Source organism: Arachis stenosperma, chromosome 1, assembly GCF_014773155.1.
Source record: "Arachis stenosperma cultivar V10309 chromosome 1, arast.V10309.gnm1.PFL2, whole genome shotgun sequence".
Taxonomy (NCBI): Eukaryota; Viridiplantae; Streptophyta; class Magnoliopsida; order Fabales; family Fabaceae; genus Arachis; species Arachis stenosperma.
The window spans coordinates 79084708-79103491 of record NC_080377.1 but is presented as its reverse complement, the minus strand read 5'-3'; the positions used below and the strand labels follow the sequence as shown (position 1 = coordinate 79103491).

The following is an 18784-nucleotide window of genomic DNA, read 5'->3' as shown; positions in this document are numbered from 1 at the left end:
TTTTTTAAATAATTAAGAGTATTTTAGTAATATTTTTTTAAGTCTTTATTTTTATCTTAAACTAAATAAGATATTGAGACATAACTCAATCTTGTACACTTTATACTTAACACAATATAAAAACTTAACTTAGTCTTTATGTCTCAGTCTTTATCTTTTAGTTTCTATTTCTCAGTTTCAGTCTCTTTTTCAAACACTTCCTAAATTCATTTTGAATGATTAGTATCCAGTGGAATGGTGCGGAATTGATTTAATTTAATGATTTGAAACTGAATTTTGGAGAGCAATTAAATAGTATGCAATTGAATGGCATGTTGTCAAAAAAGAATATAAAAAAAATGAAAGGTGAGTAATTGATTCGGTTTTACTGATTATAAGGGTTTTTTTTTAAAAAAAAATTTAACTCCATGCCTACTCTTCAACCAAACTTACCTTTAAATTTTTTCACGTTCAATTATCCTAAAAGTCTTATTTTTTTTTTCTTTCTAAATGCAAATGTAATTCTATGCTTTAACTTCTATTTACTTGAAACAACAAATTGTAACTTTTGCTTTTAATAATTACAATAATAACTTCTGTTTTTTCTAATATAAATTTCTTTTTATGGAACTTTTATAATTTATTATTTGATTTTGTATCATTTTTATCATAAATTCTTGAATTAAAGTATATTTTGTTTACTTTTGTTAATTTTTTATAATATGAATTATTAATCTCATTAGAAAACTCAAATTAAATATAAAAAACGTACTAAAAAAAGAGTACTAAAAAATTTTGATTAAAAGAATATTAAATTTTAATACATAAATTTAAGTTTTTTTAAAAAAATTATAGCCATAAGAGTGTTGAAAAAAATGTGGTTTTAAATCATATAAATTCATGTCTTTTTTTAGTAATTTTTATTTAAACGTGATTTTAAATACAGTCAGACAGAAATCACATTATCACTAACCTACTTTTCATCAAAATCAAATTTAAAAATTTAATATGATACAAACTCTGCAAACTTTAATCCAAACACACTAATTCATCGCAACTTCATTTAAACATTTACTGCTAGTAAATGAGTTGCTGTATGTACAATTTAGATACTTATTTAAATGAATTAGCAGCCACAAAACCAACTCAAGTTGTTTTCTGTTTTTTGACATATAAGTTGGTTTAGCGTTTGGGGAAAGGATTCCAGGCGAGGGTTGCTGTTTGGGTTTCTATTGTTCTTTTTTTTTTTATTCTTTACAAGGTTCCCGTTTCTGATTTTTTTTTCTTGTTATGGGTTTTTATTTCTGTTTTTTTTTTTCTCTTGGGGTTTTATTTCTGTTAAAGGGTGGTTTAGGAGTTGTGGGCTTTGACCAAAAATTAAGATTAAAGATCCATGAACTAAAAAACTGTAAGAAGTAAAAAAATTAAACAAACGCTTATTCTTTTCCGGCCATGGTCCAGGACCGACTCGGACCATACCATACGGAGAGACCCGACCCTCATTGCATTTGGCCCGAAATGCATCTGCTTAGCCTCGTTGAATCAGCGCCGTGCAGCCCTATTCCCCAAGGTTCTCCTCTTTCTGTTGTCTTCTCCAGCGGCGCTTCCACCAGAGGTTTCAGTTTCCGTTTCCGATCTCCTTTGATTCATTGCATCTTCATCTTCTTCAAGTCGGGTTCCTGCAAGTTCTGAACCATAATCTGAACGCCGCTAGCCTCTCCGGGGTTTCCATAAACCCTCTTCCTTTTATTCTCTTCTTCTTCTTCTTCATCGATTTGCTGAGGCATCGTGTCTCAGTCTCGGTTCATTCGAGCTTGAATTTTCGGTTCTGTTGCTGTTGTCTTACTCTCAGACTCGTCCCACTCCTCTCACTGAGTGATTTCTTTATTATTTTATAAGTTTGGGTGAAAACTGGTGCCGTTTTCCTAATCTGTGATGTGTCAAAGTTTTGTTTTATTTGTATGAAGAAGATTATGTTAGGTACAAGGTCTTTAAAATGGCTTGTTCTGAGCTGAAATTATGAGCTTGTTTTTGGTTTGTAGATTTGCTAGCATTACCGGAAGCTATTAGTTTCTGTTTGCTCCAGTGTTTGTTTGCATAAATAGCTAATATTTATCCAAGGTACTGAATTTTTTTTATAACCATTTGCAAATTGTGTTTTAAGTTCCTTATCATAGTGGCAAATGTAGTGTACATTATGTTGAAAAAAAAGGCATCAATAGGATATTGGTATTCGAGAGGAGATAGCTAAATTTGGAGATGTATATATAATTCTTTTGTTTTAGTGGAAAAAAAGGGGGATTGCCCTAGCAGTGAGTGAGTTTTGAGCTGAAGAAGCTTATATTTGCAGTGCATCAAAATCAAGGAAGATTAAAAGAGAGGGAAAAGATGACAAAGAAGAAGAAGGTGCAATGGTTCTGGATGTGGGTGATTGGCTCTGTCACATTGAGGCTGATTCTGGTGTACTTCCCTAGGAACCTCAACCTCTCTTCTCGCCCCGAAGTCTCCACTCCTCTCACAAGTCTTCGCCGCCGTACACTATCTTTTTCCACATTCTATGTTCCTTGTTTATTCCAAAATCTTTAATTTTCTGAGCTCAACTTTCGTTTCCACAGTTGCTGAGGGTTATTGGCTGAAGCGATCATCGATGTCGCCATATGCTGGATCCATGTACCATGGTTCTCCTTTGTTGTTGGCACTCCTCGGTCCTCTAACAGTTACAAGGTATATCTATTGTATTGGACCAGCTTTTTTTATTCTTTGTGGCTTGGATTGAATTGAGTAATGACTTTGGAGATATTGTTTTGAAGAATTGAAGGGCAACCTGATCAACTTCTCTGCAGGTAACTTCCTTTGCCTTTTACTATTTGGTTTTTAATCAGTTGTTTGTTTATGTCCTAATCCTCATTAATTGTGGTTGCTCACTTGTTCTTTACGAGTCAAACATCTTTTCCACCTTGTTGGTGTTTACCTCGAGTGAATCTAGATACAAATGTCCTCTCTTTATACAATAAAACTGTGATTTTGGCATTTTGCTACTACCAGAGAGAGGCCATTGCTCTAAAATTGGTTCTGACTTTTTTAAATAGAAAAGAAGACATGCTTATAGTTTGTGACATCTTTAGGATTGAATTATAGTTACATTTGATCATCATTTTTCTTGATGCTTTTAAATCCAAAATAACATGTTTCTCCATCCTTCTTCTTCTTTTGTATCTTGCATATTGAGTTCTTCATCTGCATTATTAACTTTATGTATGTTGCACACATAGTTAAGCAGTGAATTATCCAGCTCATTTCTGGATATAGTTTGGTTTTTGTGATTGCAGATGTGATCAGTGCAACTCTCATCCGTGCTGCCGGTAGAAGTCTTCAGGCAGCATACAGTTCTAGTTTAAAAGTTCTTGGCCTTCATCAGTTATCAGAAACTTCAGGTTGTTATTGTGTGTGCTGTATATGTTATCCTCCTGCTCAAATTTAAGATGTTAATTTTATGTAGATGTTAATTTTAGTAATCTACTATTATTATATCTTTATTGAAAATCTAGAAGTTATATCCATGGAAATTGCTAGAGTTAAATTTTGATATATAAGTTCACTGCTAACGGATTTGTTAATGAGGTGTTTATTATAGTTATTTCAGTTGGTTATATGTGTGAAATGTAAATCTATTATTGTGGCATTAATTTTGGCCATAAATGCGCATCTGTTCTTGTTTCTAAAATATAAAGGGTGTAATGTATATGTACACAGCCTAACCTATTAATTACATCAATGGCTGTTTCCACGGCTTGAACCCGTGACCTTGAGGTCACATGGAGAAAACTCAATTGTTATTCCAACGCTCCCCTTCTGCATTTGTTCTTGTTTAAAATGGGAAAAAAAAAGGTAGTAATAGAGGTGGTTTGAACATAAGGTTTTTGAATATATCCATTGAATGACAGGAGTATTCCTTAGTTTTATCAAAGTATTGTGTGTTTCTGTTAACAAATGGATGCTGAAGATTTTGTGGTTTGGTGACCTGTAAAAAGAAATAAAAAAGAAAAACCACTAAATTTGTGCATACCACTCATTCTCAAAAGTGTTTCATTAGGAAACATGACTTAACAATTATCGTTATGCATTAACTTCTGATCATATCGTATATTTAAAGGTTCTCTTGTTGAGCAGTGGATCATTTTGAAAATTATTGTAAATTCTTGATCATCCCTGTTGATAGTGTATTCACTTTTTACAGAGGTTCTTCCTTCAGGAGATTTTGCCGCTCTTGTATATTTATGGAATCCTTTCACGATAATTGCATGTGTTGGTCTATCCACATCTGCAATTGAGAACTTAGTTGTTGTGTTATCACTTTATGGAGCTTGCAAACGTAAGCAGCTATAGCTAACTACCTCTAGTTTTTAATTTATGGAGCATGCTTGCATGGACAAAATATTTTGGTAATGATTGCCTATGGGATCATGTAAATGCTATTGAATTTATTTTGGAAATGTTGCTAGAATTCACAAGAAATTACATCATTAGGGGATTATGAATGATTAAAACAGGATCAATCAAATACCATTATCATGTTATATTAACTGGATAATGATCTTCCTTTTAACATTTTGTCAAATGTTGATACTGTTTTGACAATAGGATTAGCTTCACTGGCAGCTTTTGGATGGGTTTTGGCTACACACTTGTCTTTTTACCCATCAATCCTTATTATTCCAGTATGCTCTTGAACTCATTGAATTGCATCTGCAGCATACTATGAAATCTTTGTAATCTTTTACAATTACTAATTATCTATAAATACATATATAATCTTATTTACCAGGTGATATTGTTGTTGGGGTATGGTCCTGATGCTCCTCCTAGAAAGTTATTCCAACGGAGGATAAAACTTGAGGTTGGCAATTCCTCCTCAATTGGTAGCGATCATTTAAAAGAAGAGTTGAAGGATCAAAGTAGCATGCTAAAGGTCTTTGCATGGAGGCTAGTTGTTCATTTTTTGATCTGGATACTGCTGTGGTCATCTTATGTCTTAGTCTTATGTGGCATATATCTCCAAAAGCATGGTGGTCTACAGGAGTTGTACAGAAGGTTTTGTCTAAATATTTCACTACTTTTATACCAAAACATAGCGGCATATTTGTTTGTATAGTGTCTAATTACGAATTCAAATTAGTTTATACCTTCAATTTTATTCAGACTTTTATTATTTACACCATTGGTTATCATTGCTTATGGAGCAGTCGTTTGAAGAATTAGTGAAGATTCCATTCGTTATCATTTCAATATAGTTATAGACCTTTAAAACCACTCCAAAGCAATTGCATAAGTACTGAGTTCTTGTCAGAGTATATAAATGTGATGATCTAGAAGTTCAAAAAAAAAAATCTTCTGCCGTTTGCCCCTTAAAAGTTGAAAATGTTGAAGTCTTTATTATTGTTATTTGTTCATGTAATGCTTGAAACTACCAATATTGTAAAGTAAAACAATAATTTGTAATTTGGGTCATTAAATCACTCGTTTCCTGGTTCCAGGATTTGCATAGCTTTTTTGCATGTCAATGCAGTATGCATGATTTTCAACTATCATTCCAAAAATTGGGATATGTGGTATTTAAGGTCAGTGTTTAAGAAGTAAATTGTGATTTTGGATGAATTTTGTCCAGTGACAATTTTTTTCTTGGAGGTGGTAGACTTTACTATATTATGCATAGTTGAAGAACGTTGATTTGATTATAAGAGTTCTGCTGTTGTTTTTCTGTTATCTCTTATTCGTGGCACGAGACTTGTTACTTAGTTAGAAGGATTTGTTTACAGTTTTGTATCTTAATTTTTAGTTTCATCATTGTTAATGGGTCTTTCTACTTGTTTACGCAGAACCTACGGTTTCATCCTTACCATACCAGACCTGTCTCCAAATATTGGAGTTTTGTGGTATGTTTTATAGGAAAAGGAAGTAATTTTGAATGTTTGAATGTTGCATACCTACCATGAACTCTGGCACTTACATAGTTCTTAATGCAGGTACTTTTTTGCCGAAGTTTTCGACTTCTTCAGAAGTTTCTTCTTGATGGTATTTCATGGGAATATTCTGTTGATGATAATGCCATTAGCCTTACGGCTTAATCACCGGCCATGCTTTCTTGCTTTTGTATATATTATGATTTCTTCCTTGTTGAAGTCTTATCCTTCAGTAAGTTCTAATTTTTCCTTTAGTTTCAATTCTGACCAAGTTTTTATTTGTCTTTCCTTTATATTCAATTCTTACTGGATCAAAAACTAGTGCAAATAATTTAGGCATGTAATATATCTACGTATATGAAGGCTAGCCTTCATTTGGTGTCATGAAAAGAATTTCCTATTTAGAAGGAAAGAAATGCTATTGTTTTAATCCTTGATAGAGTAAAATTTTGTATTGTCTCAAATTAAAAATGCTCAATAAGAGCTATACACTTGCATCTGCACAACGCATTTAGAAGAGGGAACCTAAAATTTAGTCGGAAAAATGTTGACCGCAAATTTTAAAGATCTAGCACAGGAATTTCGATAGCCTTATTTATATTGACTATAGAAGATAATATATAAGAGTTTCATTGATCAATCCAATCTGACTACTATATTTTCTTAACATAATTCTATGACATCCACAAGCAATTCCGATAGGGAGTCAATCAAACCATAAAAAAGCTATACAACATTTGAATTGCTCAAACATGTTTAGAAGAAAATGGAAGAAAGGAGGGTGGGGGCCTACCATTTAGTTTGAACATGCAGTTTTATAGAATATTAGTAATTGCTGAAATTAGTAACTCTACTATTCAGTATCGGAAAAATAAATAAATAAAGTGGCTCATCGGTGTTTTTCCATTATATGTTCATTGGATGTGAACTTGTTTTCCTTTGTAATTTAATTGATCTACTTAAGTTCCCTTCTTTTTCTAGGTTGGTGATTCAGCTCTATACTTGGGTTTACTTGGGTTATTTTCTTATGAACTCAAAGGTTACTTCTCTTTCTGACTGTTCTTTTATATCAAACATAGTTTCTTCTGCAATAACCAACACCTTCATTTTCAGACATACGATTTTCTTTCTTGCTGTTTGCTGGTTATGTTGGGGTTTCACTTCTCAGCCCTGTGATGCACAACTTATGGATATGGAGGGTATGGATTTTTGGTTTGATGTACATTTTCAAATAGGTAATTCATCTTGTTATCTTCAGTTAATCACCTTTGTAATTGGAATTTGCAGGGTACTGGGAATGCAAACTTTTACTATGCAACTGCAATTGCTTATGCCCTCTTCCAGGTGCATTATCTCTACTCATCGAGTTTATCTTTCCCCACCCCTCTCAAAAATAAAAGCTCTGCTCCTTGATATTCACTTGTGCAAATTTAAGGCTTCAAATTTTCCTTATTCATTTTTTTCTTCCTCTTTGCGCCCAGATGTGTGTCAAATAACATGTGGAATAGTCTAACAATAGCCATTAAACTATAATCAAGGCCCTTGCCAAACTATATATTCCATACACTAAACTTATATAGTGATACTGATCAGTATGGCTGTTTACTGGTTAATCATATTTGATTTGAGACGATATCAAGTCGCTGTCAAGATAGATCAGATCAAATTGCATATTCTTGTGTAGTTGTTTCTTATTTAATTGAAGGGGGAGCCTTGAAACCACTGTTGAGTTGTCTCCGTGTGACCCACACGGGTTTAAGCCATAGAATCGGCCACTCATAAAAGTATTAAATTAGGCCGCTTAGTTACACCCTTTAGGTGTGGCCCTTTGCCAAACGATTCGGTATTGACAAATTGTATGAAAACCGATTGATTAGGAACATTATAATCTTGCGGTCATAAATATGGTTGCTATGTGCAGGTTGCTTTGGTGATTGAGTGTGTTAATTGCATGCTTAATCATGATAGAATGGTTACAAAGCTAACTACTACGAAGCTTAAAGATGCCAAATCTTGATAATGAAGAAGTATGATTCTGTGTCCACTAAGCTTCAATGGGATGTCCCTGGTAGACTATTTCAATGGTGCAAGATTGTGCTCTGTTCAACTCTTATCAAACTATGTATTTGCATGGATGCAAGCGTTTGTAACCTTAGTTAGAATTTGAACCAAAGGCATTTTGGAATTAATGATAGGATATATTACAAGGATATAAAGAAGAATCACCGTGTCTTTTTGTAGTGCTGAGAAGTGAGAAGTGAGAACTGAGAACCTTTTTTTTGTGTGAAAAAAGAAATTGATTTACCATAAAGTTTTGATGGCTTTTCTATTGAATAGTAAGATTTAGCCCATGCGTATTTCCTTTGATGGCTTTTTTTATGCCATTTCTTCGTCCTAACGCATTAATACTATATATATCATCACTAATTTAATCCAATGACATATATTTGAATTGTGCACTAAGCTATCTATGACGCACCATAGTTGAACTATAGGTTTTTAAACTTTTAATAACTTTGCTTGGTGCATCATAGAATTATTCTTGTTTTATTTCATGTTAGCATTGCCGTATAATCGCATCACCTAACAGCACTTTATTGGAATGTAATACAGTGGCAATAAGTGGCATCAAACTACTCGAGCATATCTCCCATTATTGTTCTCGAGTATAAATAGTAATGACTAATGAGGATTGAGTTAAACATAAAGTTAAAATATCACTTGTGTGTGGTGAAATGAAACGAATGTGATATGTCTAATCGCCAGGCAGGAAATGGAAATCTTAGAGTTGTCACTAATGGACAGAATATATAGTCTGATTTGGGAGAGAGTGATGTTTGAGTTTGAACATCACTTCTGAAAAAGAAAAAAAATACTAAAAAATTAGTATATTTGGAAAGACACGGCATATCTATACCAACTTGGTGTTTGGTTATTTACCATGCATAGCTAGAAGTAGAATGTAGCCGAAATTATATTGTTGGTTTGTTTAGGGTTAGCATGGGCTAAAGCAGAAGCTATGGGCATTAACAGTTGACAATGTTGAATCCTGAAAAGGATCAACATCCGTGAAGATCAACACTACCTTGTTACCGTACTTTCTAGGTTTTGCTTTTCTTTTTTTACCCTTTTCCCCAGTGTGTTTGCCTTTGCCATCTGCCAATCTCACATGACAAAAAAATCAAGCAAAACTATAAAATTATTTAGTATTAATTTGTTCGGTTTTTACTTTTTCTAAAAAAATTGTGGTTTGAGAAGGGATGGACCCACTGGAAAGTTTCCCTTTTGCCCCAATTTTGTGATGCAGGAATATGATGAAAGTGAAGGGAAGAGGATTGAGTAGAAAGTACGTAAAGACTAAAGAGCAAAGATACGTTGGGAGATCCCTCGATTCAGATGGCAGGAAGCAGAGATTGAGGAGAGAGGTAAAGGTTAAACTGTTAAAGCAGTGATGAGATTGAAGATTGAACAGTAACACACACCGACCTACCATTTGTCACATTCATTTTGTGACTCACGTGATCTATAGCTTTAGGATTTTTTTTAATAAAAAAAATACTAAAAACATTAAAATTTATTGTTTTTATCGTTATCAATATTTGAATATTATAAGATAAAATGTGTTATTAGATTATTAAATTAAAAAAATTGAGTTAATAATTAAATAATAATAAAAAAATAAATTCTGATAGTTTTTTAATATTTTTTTATATTATAATAAAAAAATCATTATTATTAAAATAAAACATTATTTACTAACATTTTGTTTGGGATAACTGATTTTGGAAGGAAGGAAAATGAATAAAAAAATAGATAAAAAAAGTTTATTTTTCTTTGTTTGGATTAGAGTGGAAAATGGGTGAAAAATAAAAAAGTAAATGTGGGGTTCATATAAATTTTTTCTTCTCCTTATTGCCATGAAAACTGAAAAAGGAGGGTAAACAATGTTAAATTTCATATTTACCCTTTCAATAACAAAAAAATAAAATCTCTAACTCACTTTAATTTTTTCTTCTAGTTGGTGTTTTATTATATGTATTTGTTTAAAAAAAAAATATATGACTTTTTGTTTATGACATTTAAAATTTTAAAAAATAATTTGAAAGATTTTTTTATTAAAAAATAATTTAAATATATTAATAAGTTATAATTTATATATAATATATGTAAAGATAATAATGTAATTTTACTCTATTATAATTTTCTCTCTTCTTTTTTTTTCATTCATTTTCTTTACATCCAAACAATATACAAAGAAATCTATTTTTCCTTTTATTTTCTTTCCTTTCATTTTCTTTCCTCTTATTTTTTTTTCTCTCATTTTCTATCAAACATCCAAACAAAGTGTAAGAGAGAATTTTTTTTCTTTGACATTAGATGCATGAGTAAGCAAACTATAGTTCGTCAGGTGATTAGTTAAATTGTTTTCCAAACATGTAGTTTGCCCAGTAATTAGGTGAACAATCTGTTATGTAGTCTAATTTAATATAATTTTGTATAATTTAAATTATATTAGTATATCTTTATTTTTTTTTAAAAAAATATTATTTACAAAAATATATTTTTTTTTCTTTGACATTAGATGAATGAGTAAGCAAACTATAGTTCGCCAGGTGATTAGGTAAATTGTTTTTGAAATATGTAGTTTGTTCAGTAATTAGGTGAACGATCTGTTTTGTAGTCTAATTTAATATAATTTTGTATAATTTAAAATTATATTAGTATATTTTTATTTTTTCACTTAATCTAATTTTATTTAAATATTTTAAAATTTTAAAATTATAAAATTTTAATTAATGATTTAATTTAATTTGATAATAGACATATTTGTATTATTATTCTCGTAAGATTAATTATGTTTATTTGATTTTAAAAAATATTAAATGTTTGAAACTATTGATTTTAAATTAAAAATAAGTATATTAGTATTATTTTGAAATTAACAATTTTAAATAAACATATTTGTATTATTTTAAAATTTTTTAATTTAAATAGATGGACTGGTATTATTTTAAATAATCAAACTCGTATTTTTAAATTAAATTTTTTAATTTAAAAACAATATGAGAGCATTTATTTTTTAATTTAAAATTAACTGTTTTAAATATTTATTTTTTTAAAAATTAAATAAATATATTTAATCATATGATAATAATAATAATAATATAAATATATTTTTTAAATTAAATTAAATTGTTAATTTTTAAAAATTTTAAATTATGTGAATAAAATTAAATTAATTCAAAAATAGAAATATATCAATACCATCTAAAACTATCAAATTATATTAAATTGGGCTCATAATACACAGTTCGTCTAATGACAAATTGCATGGTTGAGAAGCAAGTTTGCCTAATGATTTGGCTAACTAGCACAATTCACTTACTCATTAGACGAATACATGCAATGTCAAAAAAAATTATATCTTGATAAATAATGCTCTTTTATTTTTTTTTAAATAATATTTTTGTATTTATAATAAGAAAAAATCCTATAGCCATGTCTCTATGTTAATAATCATCCACCAATCAACTATTAATATATTTACTTTTTTATTATTTGAGTTTAGAATTTAGTATTTAAATTTAGAGTTTAAGGTTTCGAGTTTAACTAGCACTAATGTTCAGTTTGGATAAACAACTTAATTAAGTTGTTTTTAAAAAATAACTTAAATAATAAATACTTATATTAAAAGTAACTTATAAATAAGTTATTTTGTATTTGAATTTTTAATTCTAAATGTGCTTATTTTAAGAAAAGAGTAATAAAAAATTTTTTATTTGAGAGAAGTCATTTTTTTTAATTTTTCCATAAACATTAAAATAACTTTTTAAAAAGCTGCAATTTGATTTTGAAAATTGTACCAGACATTAATGCTATACATTTTTATAAGTAAAAAGTAAAAAAAAGTAACTTATGAACCTATCCAAATGGCCCTATATCTTTTAACTGTTACGTATAAAACTATATTTTTAGGCCAAATGTTAGTTCAAAATGATAAATTTTATTAATCATACATCATTATTTTATTTTTAAAGTTCATTAAAAAATTGATAATATTACTATAAAAATGATTAATTATTTTATTAAAAAATTTCAATTGTTCTATTGTAAAGAATTTGAATTTTGATGGTTATTGATTTTAAAAAGAAATTATATAAAATAATATATAAAAATATATTATATATAATAATTAATTTAGTAACTAAGTTTTAACATGTAAATCAATTTTATGAACAAATATAAAAAAATTACTACTTCCTTCAAAAAAACTTTCAAGGCAAAGAGTAGTGTGATGCAGCGGTACACGGGTAGTTCTCCGCTAAAATTTTAATTTTATTTGTGAGTATTAATATTTTTGTACATTTTGTTTTTTAAATTATTTTTATTATAATTAAATATTATTCTAAATTATTAGATGCATAAATTTTAATCTCAAAATATCTAATTTTTTCGGGCAATTTACGTTATTAAATTATTACACCCTCAATATTACGCAAATGCATTGTTTCAAAATTCAATACAAAATACGTTGTTTTACAATTCTATACAAACCGTTTACAGGTGTGTATAAACCGCTATAACCAGCGTGTGTGAGGGTAAACCACTACTGGCAGCAGCAGCGGTTTACCCTCACACACGCACACACATAATCCGCGGCTGGTTATAGCGGTTTATACACACCTGTAAACGGTTTGTATAGAATTGTAAAACAACGTATTTGCGTATTGGATTTTGAAACAATGCATTTGCGTAATATTGAGGATTAAACAATTTAATAACGTAAATTGCCCAATTTTTTCAATTGAGTATAATAAATGTGTTCATAATAAATTTTGGGCCTAAATTTTGATATATAATAGCAGCTATTATTTTATGTAATTAATTTAAAAGATTTATATTTAGTAAGACTTTAATTTCTTTATAACAAATAATGTAATGTACATAATCTGTATATTTTGAAATTTTTAATTGTAAAATATTTATTTATTTTTATGTATTATATTTTATTTGCTCATTAAACAACCAAAATATTGACAAATGGTTAGTTCAAAATAAAACATTTAATAGTCTATAGTACTTTAATATTTAACTTTGTTATCTTTAATAGGTTTTACAAAAAAATTAATAATAGTATACTAATTAAAAAAAAATTTGATATGCTTCCCTTTTAGCCGTATTACCTACTTCTACAACCTAACCACTGTCTGCTGGTTTTGTTTATAGCCTCAGCTCGCAGGAATATTCGCACGATGACTAACATTTTCTGTATAGACTGTATGCATCCGCGCACATTTTTCTACAAAAAAAAAAAATGCTAGTATTAACATGTAAATAAAAAAAAAAAGTCAAGTGTTAACCAATTTCGCATGAAAGTGATATAGTGAAAGTTCAAGTGTAAATTTGGGGCTAAAAAAATTTGATATGGATTTTTTTTTTTTGTGTTATTCTTAAAGATGAGAATATATAGCGTTGACCTTTGGGATGGTGAGATCATTCTTCTCGTAGTAAACGAGATACATTTTTTTAAAAACTAATTGAAACGCAACTTTTTAGAGTGAGAAGAATTTTTTAGATATTTTAAAAATTTTAAAATTGAATCTCACTAGTAGCGAGAAAGAGTTTGGCTTTTTCTTTGATTTAAAAAATCATATCGTCGTGGACGCCACGGTGGTGATAGTGATAATGGGTCGGCAAGCTGAGCGGCAATCTTACAATGCAAACGGAAGTTGAAAAGCACGACGGCAAAAATAATTTCTGTAAATTTGAATCACTAACAATAACAACATAACAATGATAAGTGAATTGTGTTGTAACACTTTATTTTTTTAAAATTAAGAGTTAGATTTAAACTCGTAATTTTTAACTGATTATAAAAAAATTATATTATTTGAGTTATGGTTTGAAGGTAATTGTGTTATAACATTTGATAATAAATTAACAGGTAACTAAATAATATTATAATATATAATATTGGAAGCATTTCAAGTGCACCGGGAGTACTGGTGTACTAGTTGTTTTAACCGTTGATCTGAACTATAAAAAATATATATAATATATATTAATTAAAATCAACGGTTAAAACAACTGGTGTACCGGTGCTCCCTGGTGCACTTGAAATGTTTCCTATAATATTATCAAACTTTATTTAATTTACAGGTATGTGATGTGACATTGATTGTTTATATCAGCATATCACGATAATACGTATTAACAGTAAATTTTTGATAGACTGACGTGAATTATAGAGTAAAAATTTAATAGTTAATTTAAAATTCAAAATTAATATTAAGAATTAATTTGAATATTATCTTTAGATTAAATTTATTTTAATAATGGATTATATATAATAAGATAAATATATATTAGGAATTTCATTCTCAATATTTTTTATATTTTGAAAATTTATTCGCAAAAGTAAAAAATATGTTTTTGGTATAATAAAAATTTGATTGGTGTACTGTTTGGGAACTATCATTTATTTTATTGTTCTATTAAATGATAGAGAAGTGTGTAATAATATTTTGTAATTAAAGTTAATATTTTAATATAAATTTTCAAAAAATTAATTTTACAAAATAAAAAATATTTTGAATGCATTTATATGTTTTTTTATTTAAAAGGAAAAGACTACTTTGCTATTTCAAATTTTTAAATTGATTTTGGTTTTTTATTTCTTAAATTATATTTTTTAAAATAATATTTCACACTAAAATTCAAAAACAAAATTAATTTAAATTTTTAAAAACAACAAGTAATCTTTTGCTTTTAAATAAAAAATATAAATAAATATAAAATGCTTTTTACTTTGTAAGATTAATTATTGTGCAATAAAATTTTATAATATTAAAAAATATATATTAAATTATTAATTTTAACTACAAAATATAAAATTTTTTTTTATCAAAGGTGTGTATTTTTTATTAATTCTATAAGTAAAATGATTGGTCAAATATGAACAATAAATAAAGACAAATAAGGAAAGGTTCCATCCAAAACTAAAGACTAGCTAATTAGATACATTTATCGAAAAAGAAAGACAAAAAAATTCCTTGCACAAACACAACGATAAATTTCTTCCACCACCATGTCTGATGAGAGCTTTCAACTTCAAATACCATGAGTTATGTGCTTTCTACAAACTCCAAGTTAGTTAAGCCATCAATTTCAATTTTTCTTTCGCATTACTACCTTAATAAACCTTAATTTTAGGGTTTATCTTGTGTTAAATTTAGTGAATTTTATCAACTTATCTCACATTTATTCAATGAAATAGCATAATTTTGTGAATTTTTCCTAAATTGTGCTTAAGATTAAAAACATACTTTTTAAACTATTAAATTGCTAAATTTAATTTACTTTAATTCCATTCAATTTCTTGATGTGTTTGTTAAGTGATTTTAGACTTAGAAGACAAAGATTGGATTGAATAAATGAAGAAAAAACATACAAAGTGGAGAATTCATAAAGAAATGAGGATTTTGTGGAATTCATGGTCATGCTTACGCATGCCTCACGCCTACACGTGACACTCGGCACGTGACTCACTTAAAGAAAACGTGTCTGGCGATTTCTGAGCTCATTCAAACCCAAATCCAACTCATTTTTTAAGTATTTGAGGCAAAATTCAAGTAGGAATGAGGGGAGAACAATTAGTATAGCTTATGAATTCTCTTTAGAATTAGGGTAGATTTAGGTTAATTTCCTCTTAGATTTAGGTCTTAGCTCTTGTTTTGATCTATTTTTTTTTTTTTACCTTTTCTTATTCTATTGCTTTAATTTTCTTGGTTCTTCTTGTTAATTTTTCACTCGTGCCATTTTTTTAGTTTATGAATATTATTGTTAATTTCAATTTCTTTTAATGCAATTTGATGTTTTATGTTCTCTTAGTACTTGCTTGAGTTATTATTTTTATTTTCTTGCATTTGGGAGCTTTAGATTTTGTTATTCATGTAATTTATTATGCTTTTATTTTTATGCACACTAAGTGTTTGATAAAATGCTTGACTTAGTTTTAGAGTCGATTTTTGAGCATTCTTGACTTGGAAAGAAAAGTTTGGTAGTCTTGAATTATTAATACCAAACTTATGTTGTTGATCTAAAGTTGTTAGTTAATCTTGCTTCTATTTATGGTACTTATGGATTGGGATTAACTAGGTCTACTTGATCTTCTCCTGATGTTGGAGATAACATAATATACTTAACTCTTGGTAATTATTATTTTATAATTAATGACTAGGATAGAAAACCTTGATTCTCAATTCTTGCCATGAATGCCTCTTTAGTATTTGTTATCTTAGTTGTTTGATTTACTTTCTTATCATTTAGATTATTGTCTTCTTCTCCGCAAACCACCCCATGAATCTCATAACCAATAACATGCATACCTCACTACAATTCTTTTGAAAGACGATCCGAGATTTAAATACTCTTGATTTTTATTGGTTTGCATTGTGACAAATAAAATTAAACTTTAGTGCGGGTCAATTGTGGTTTGGAACTATAGTTACAACAAAGCGACTCTTTTATTGAGAAGAAATTTCGAACCGACGATTCTCCTGACATCAAGTTTTTGGCGCCGTTGTTGGGGAATTGCAACGTGTGCTTGTTATTGGTTATTGTTTATATGTGAATATTGTGAATAGTTTATTTTTTGTTTGTTTGTTAGCTTTAGTTTAGGAGTTTGTCTTCCTTGTTCTTATTAGCTTTTGTTTTTACTTTCTCTTTTCACTATGAATTCTCACCCTATTGGCTATGAGTTTGGTTCAAATTATGTTGTAGAAAATGAAAGTTCCAATGAAGGTTTGCATCAAGGATTCAAAAATCAAAGATGGGAGGAGCCTCAATCATATAGACAATCTTCTTGGCAACAACCTCCTCCTGTTCCTTACAGTTACACTGCGACTCCTAATGCATACCAATCCAATGGATGTGGTGGACCTCCTTGTGGTTGTCAACTATAACCACCATATGCATATGAACCTCCTCCTCAATATAGTCCTCATCAACCTTACTCACAACCCCTATACCACCATTCACCTCCATATGATCCTAATTCATATCCACCATATCAACAACCATATGATCCATACTTAGAACTATCACCATTCTAATACCAATACTCTCAAGAACCACCGATACCATATACACCACCTCAATGTACTCACCAATATGAACTGCCTTCCAATTATGAACCTGTTTTCCCAAATAATGAACCTTCTTTCTCACCATCGCCTTCATTGAATGAAGTTCTCCAACCCTTCATGCGAGAACAAAGAGATCTTTACTCTCTTTTCCAAAAGTAAGAAGAGGAGCAAAAGAGACTAGAAACCTTGGTGGCTACCATGACTGGTGCTGTTAACCGCATATCCTCCCACCTACGCTCATGCAACTAAGACACTCTCATTGACGAATGTAGAGGATCAACCAAAGAGTGTAGTGAGGAGAAGAACTTGGAGCTTCTAGGTGAAGAAGAGGAGTCGAAGCAAGAAGCGCAAAAAAAGGAAGAAGTCTAGATAATTGAGTCGGAAGAAGTGGTTAAAGAATTAGGAGAGGTTGATCAAGAATTGGATTCAATCATTGATGAGTTTTTGTCCACACTAACTAATCACCTGGATGATTTTGTTGAACCTTCTTCTGTTGAGCATAAAAGTGATGTTAAGGAGGGTGCGCAACCTCCAAAGCATATGGTGGATGACGAAGAATTGGAAGAAGTTGAGCAAGCAACAAATCTTCCTCTTGATGATGATTCCACACCAACGCATGATCCTTTTGAGATTGAAGAGTTTTCTTCCATTGAAATTGAGGTCGATGTTGAGATAGGTTCTACATTACCTCTGAGTTGTGACATGAAGGATGAAGAAGAGTTAGAAGAGGTTGATGAGGAAGTGATTGAATATGAAGAACCTTGTCAAGAAGTGGAAATGGAAGATGCTTGTCAAGAGGTAGAGGTAATCAAAGAAGAGCGCAAGGGAGTGGCACTTGCAAGACCATTGGAAACATCCCTTCCTAAGTCACCATCATCCATCACATTATTCAAGTAAGTAAAATTCATATCTCTGAGCTTTCTTATTATTCTTGAATATGGTTTGCTTTAAACGGATGGTCAACTTAGAGCTCATTGTGGAGTGAAAAGTAAGAAAGAGTTGGTTAGTGATTGGTAACACAATTCAAGGTTCATTATGGTTGAGTCATCAAAGTTTAAGTACAAGGGTTGATATAGTACTCAATTGAGAGGATCTAGAAGAGTTTGGTACTTAAATGAGGATTCACAAGTCTTGCCACCTAGATTGAACTATGGTAATTGTTCCGAGGGTTACCTGAAACTGGAGGTTGATCTCGGACGAGATCTTTCGTACTGGACGTAGCCGGACACTCCGACAGGTGGATGGCAGCCGGAGCTGGTACGTCCGACTTGTTGGACTGATGGTGCTGCTGATCCTCTGCCACCGAAGGGTGGGGGGTACCTGCAAGGGACTCCGATGCTTAAGTTAGCAAGGGTATTAAGCAGGTTTTTATGTAGAATCAGAGTATGAGTTATACCTGGGTGCTCCAGTGTATTTATAATGGTGTGGAGCGACCTTCTTAGATAAGATAAGTTAGTTATCTTATCTTATCTTATCTTTGAGTGAGGTCATCCTTATCTCCAAGGGAACCACCATTATCTCTGCAGGCTTGGGTTGCCTTAGGATTTGGGTCGTGTTCCTCTATCTGGGCCCTTTACTGGGCTTTTCTATCGATTTGGCCGAGCTCTTTGGGAAGAGGTCGGATAATCTGACCTGAAGAGGTCGGTCGCTTTGTCGCCAATTATCCTAGGTCGGGTAGCTCGTCCCAGGGTATGAACA

General features: G+C 30.3%; 1 protein-coding gene across 4 annotated transcripts; it reads left to right on the top strand.

The window, feature by feature from the left end:
* Positions 1-1520: 1520 nt before the first annotated feature.
* Positions 1521-8279, top strand: LOC130966449 (uncharacterized). 4 transcript variants are annotated; one of them, XM_057891265.1, is made up of 15 exons: positions 1521-1594; positions 2022-2100; positions 2330-2512; positions 2595-2703; positions 2790-2822; positions 3289-3413; positions 4217-4351; positions 4621-4697; positions 4805-5070; positions 5856-5912; positions 6003-6171; positions 6921-6978; positions 7053-7138; positions 7227-7283; positions 7861-8279. In XM_057891265.1, the coding sequence occupies exons 3-15, from the start codon at positions 2368-2370 to the stop codon at positions 7954-7956; spliced, it is 1413 nt and encodes a 470-aa protein (XP_057747248.1). In that variant the 5' UTR covers positions 1521-1594; positions 2022-2100; positions 2330-2367; the 3' UTR covers positions 7957-8279. The 4 variants fall into 4 exon arrangements, with proteins under 4 accessions (XP_057747248.1, XP_057747262.1, XP_057747255.1 ...); XM_057891279.1 differs by lacking the exon at positions 2022-2100 and having other exon boundaries at positions 1524-1594; XM_057891258.1 differs by having other exon boundaries at positions 1534-2100.
* Positions 8280-18784: the final 10505 nt, after the last annotated feature.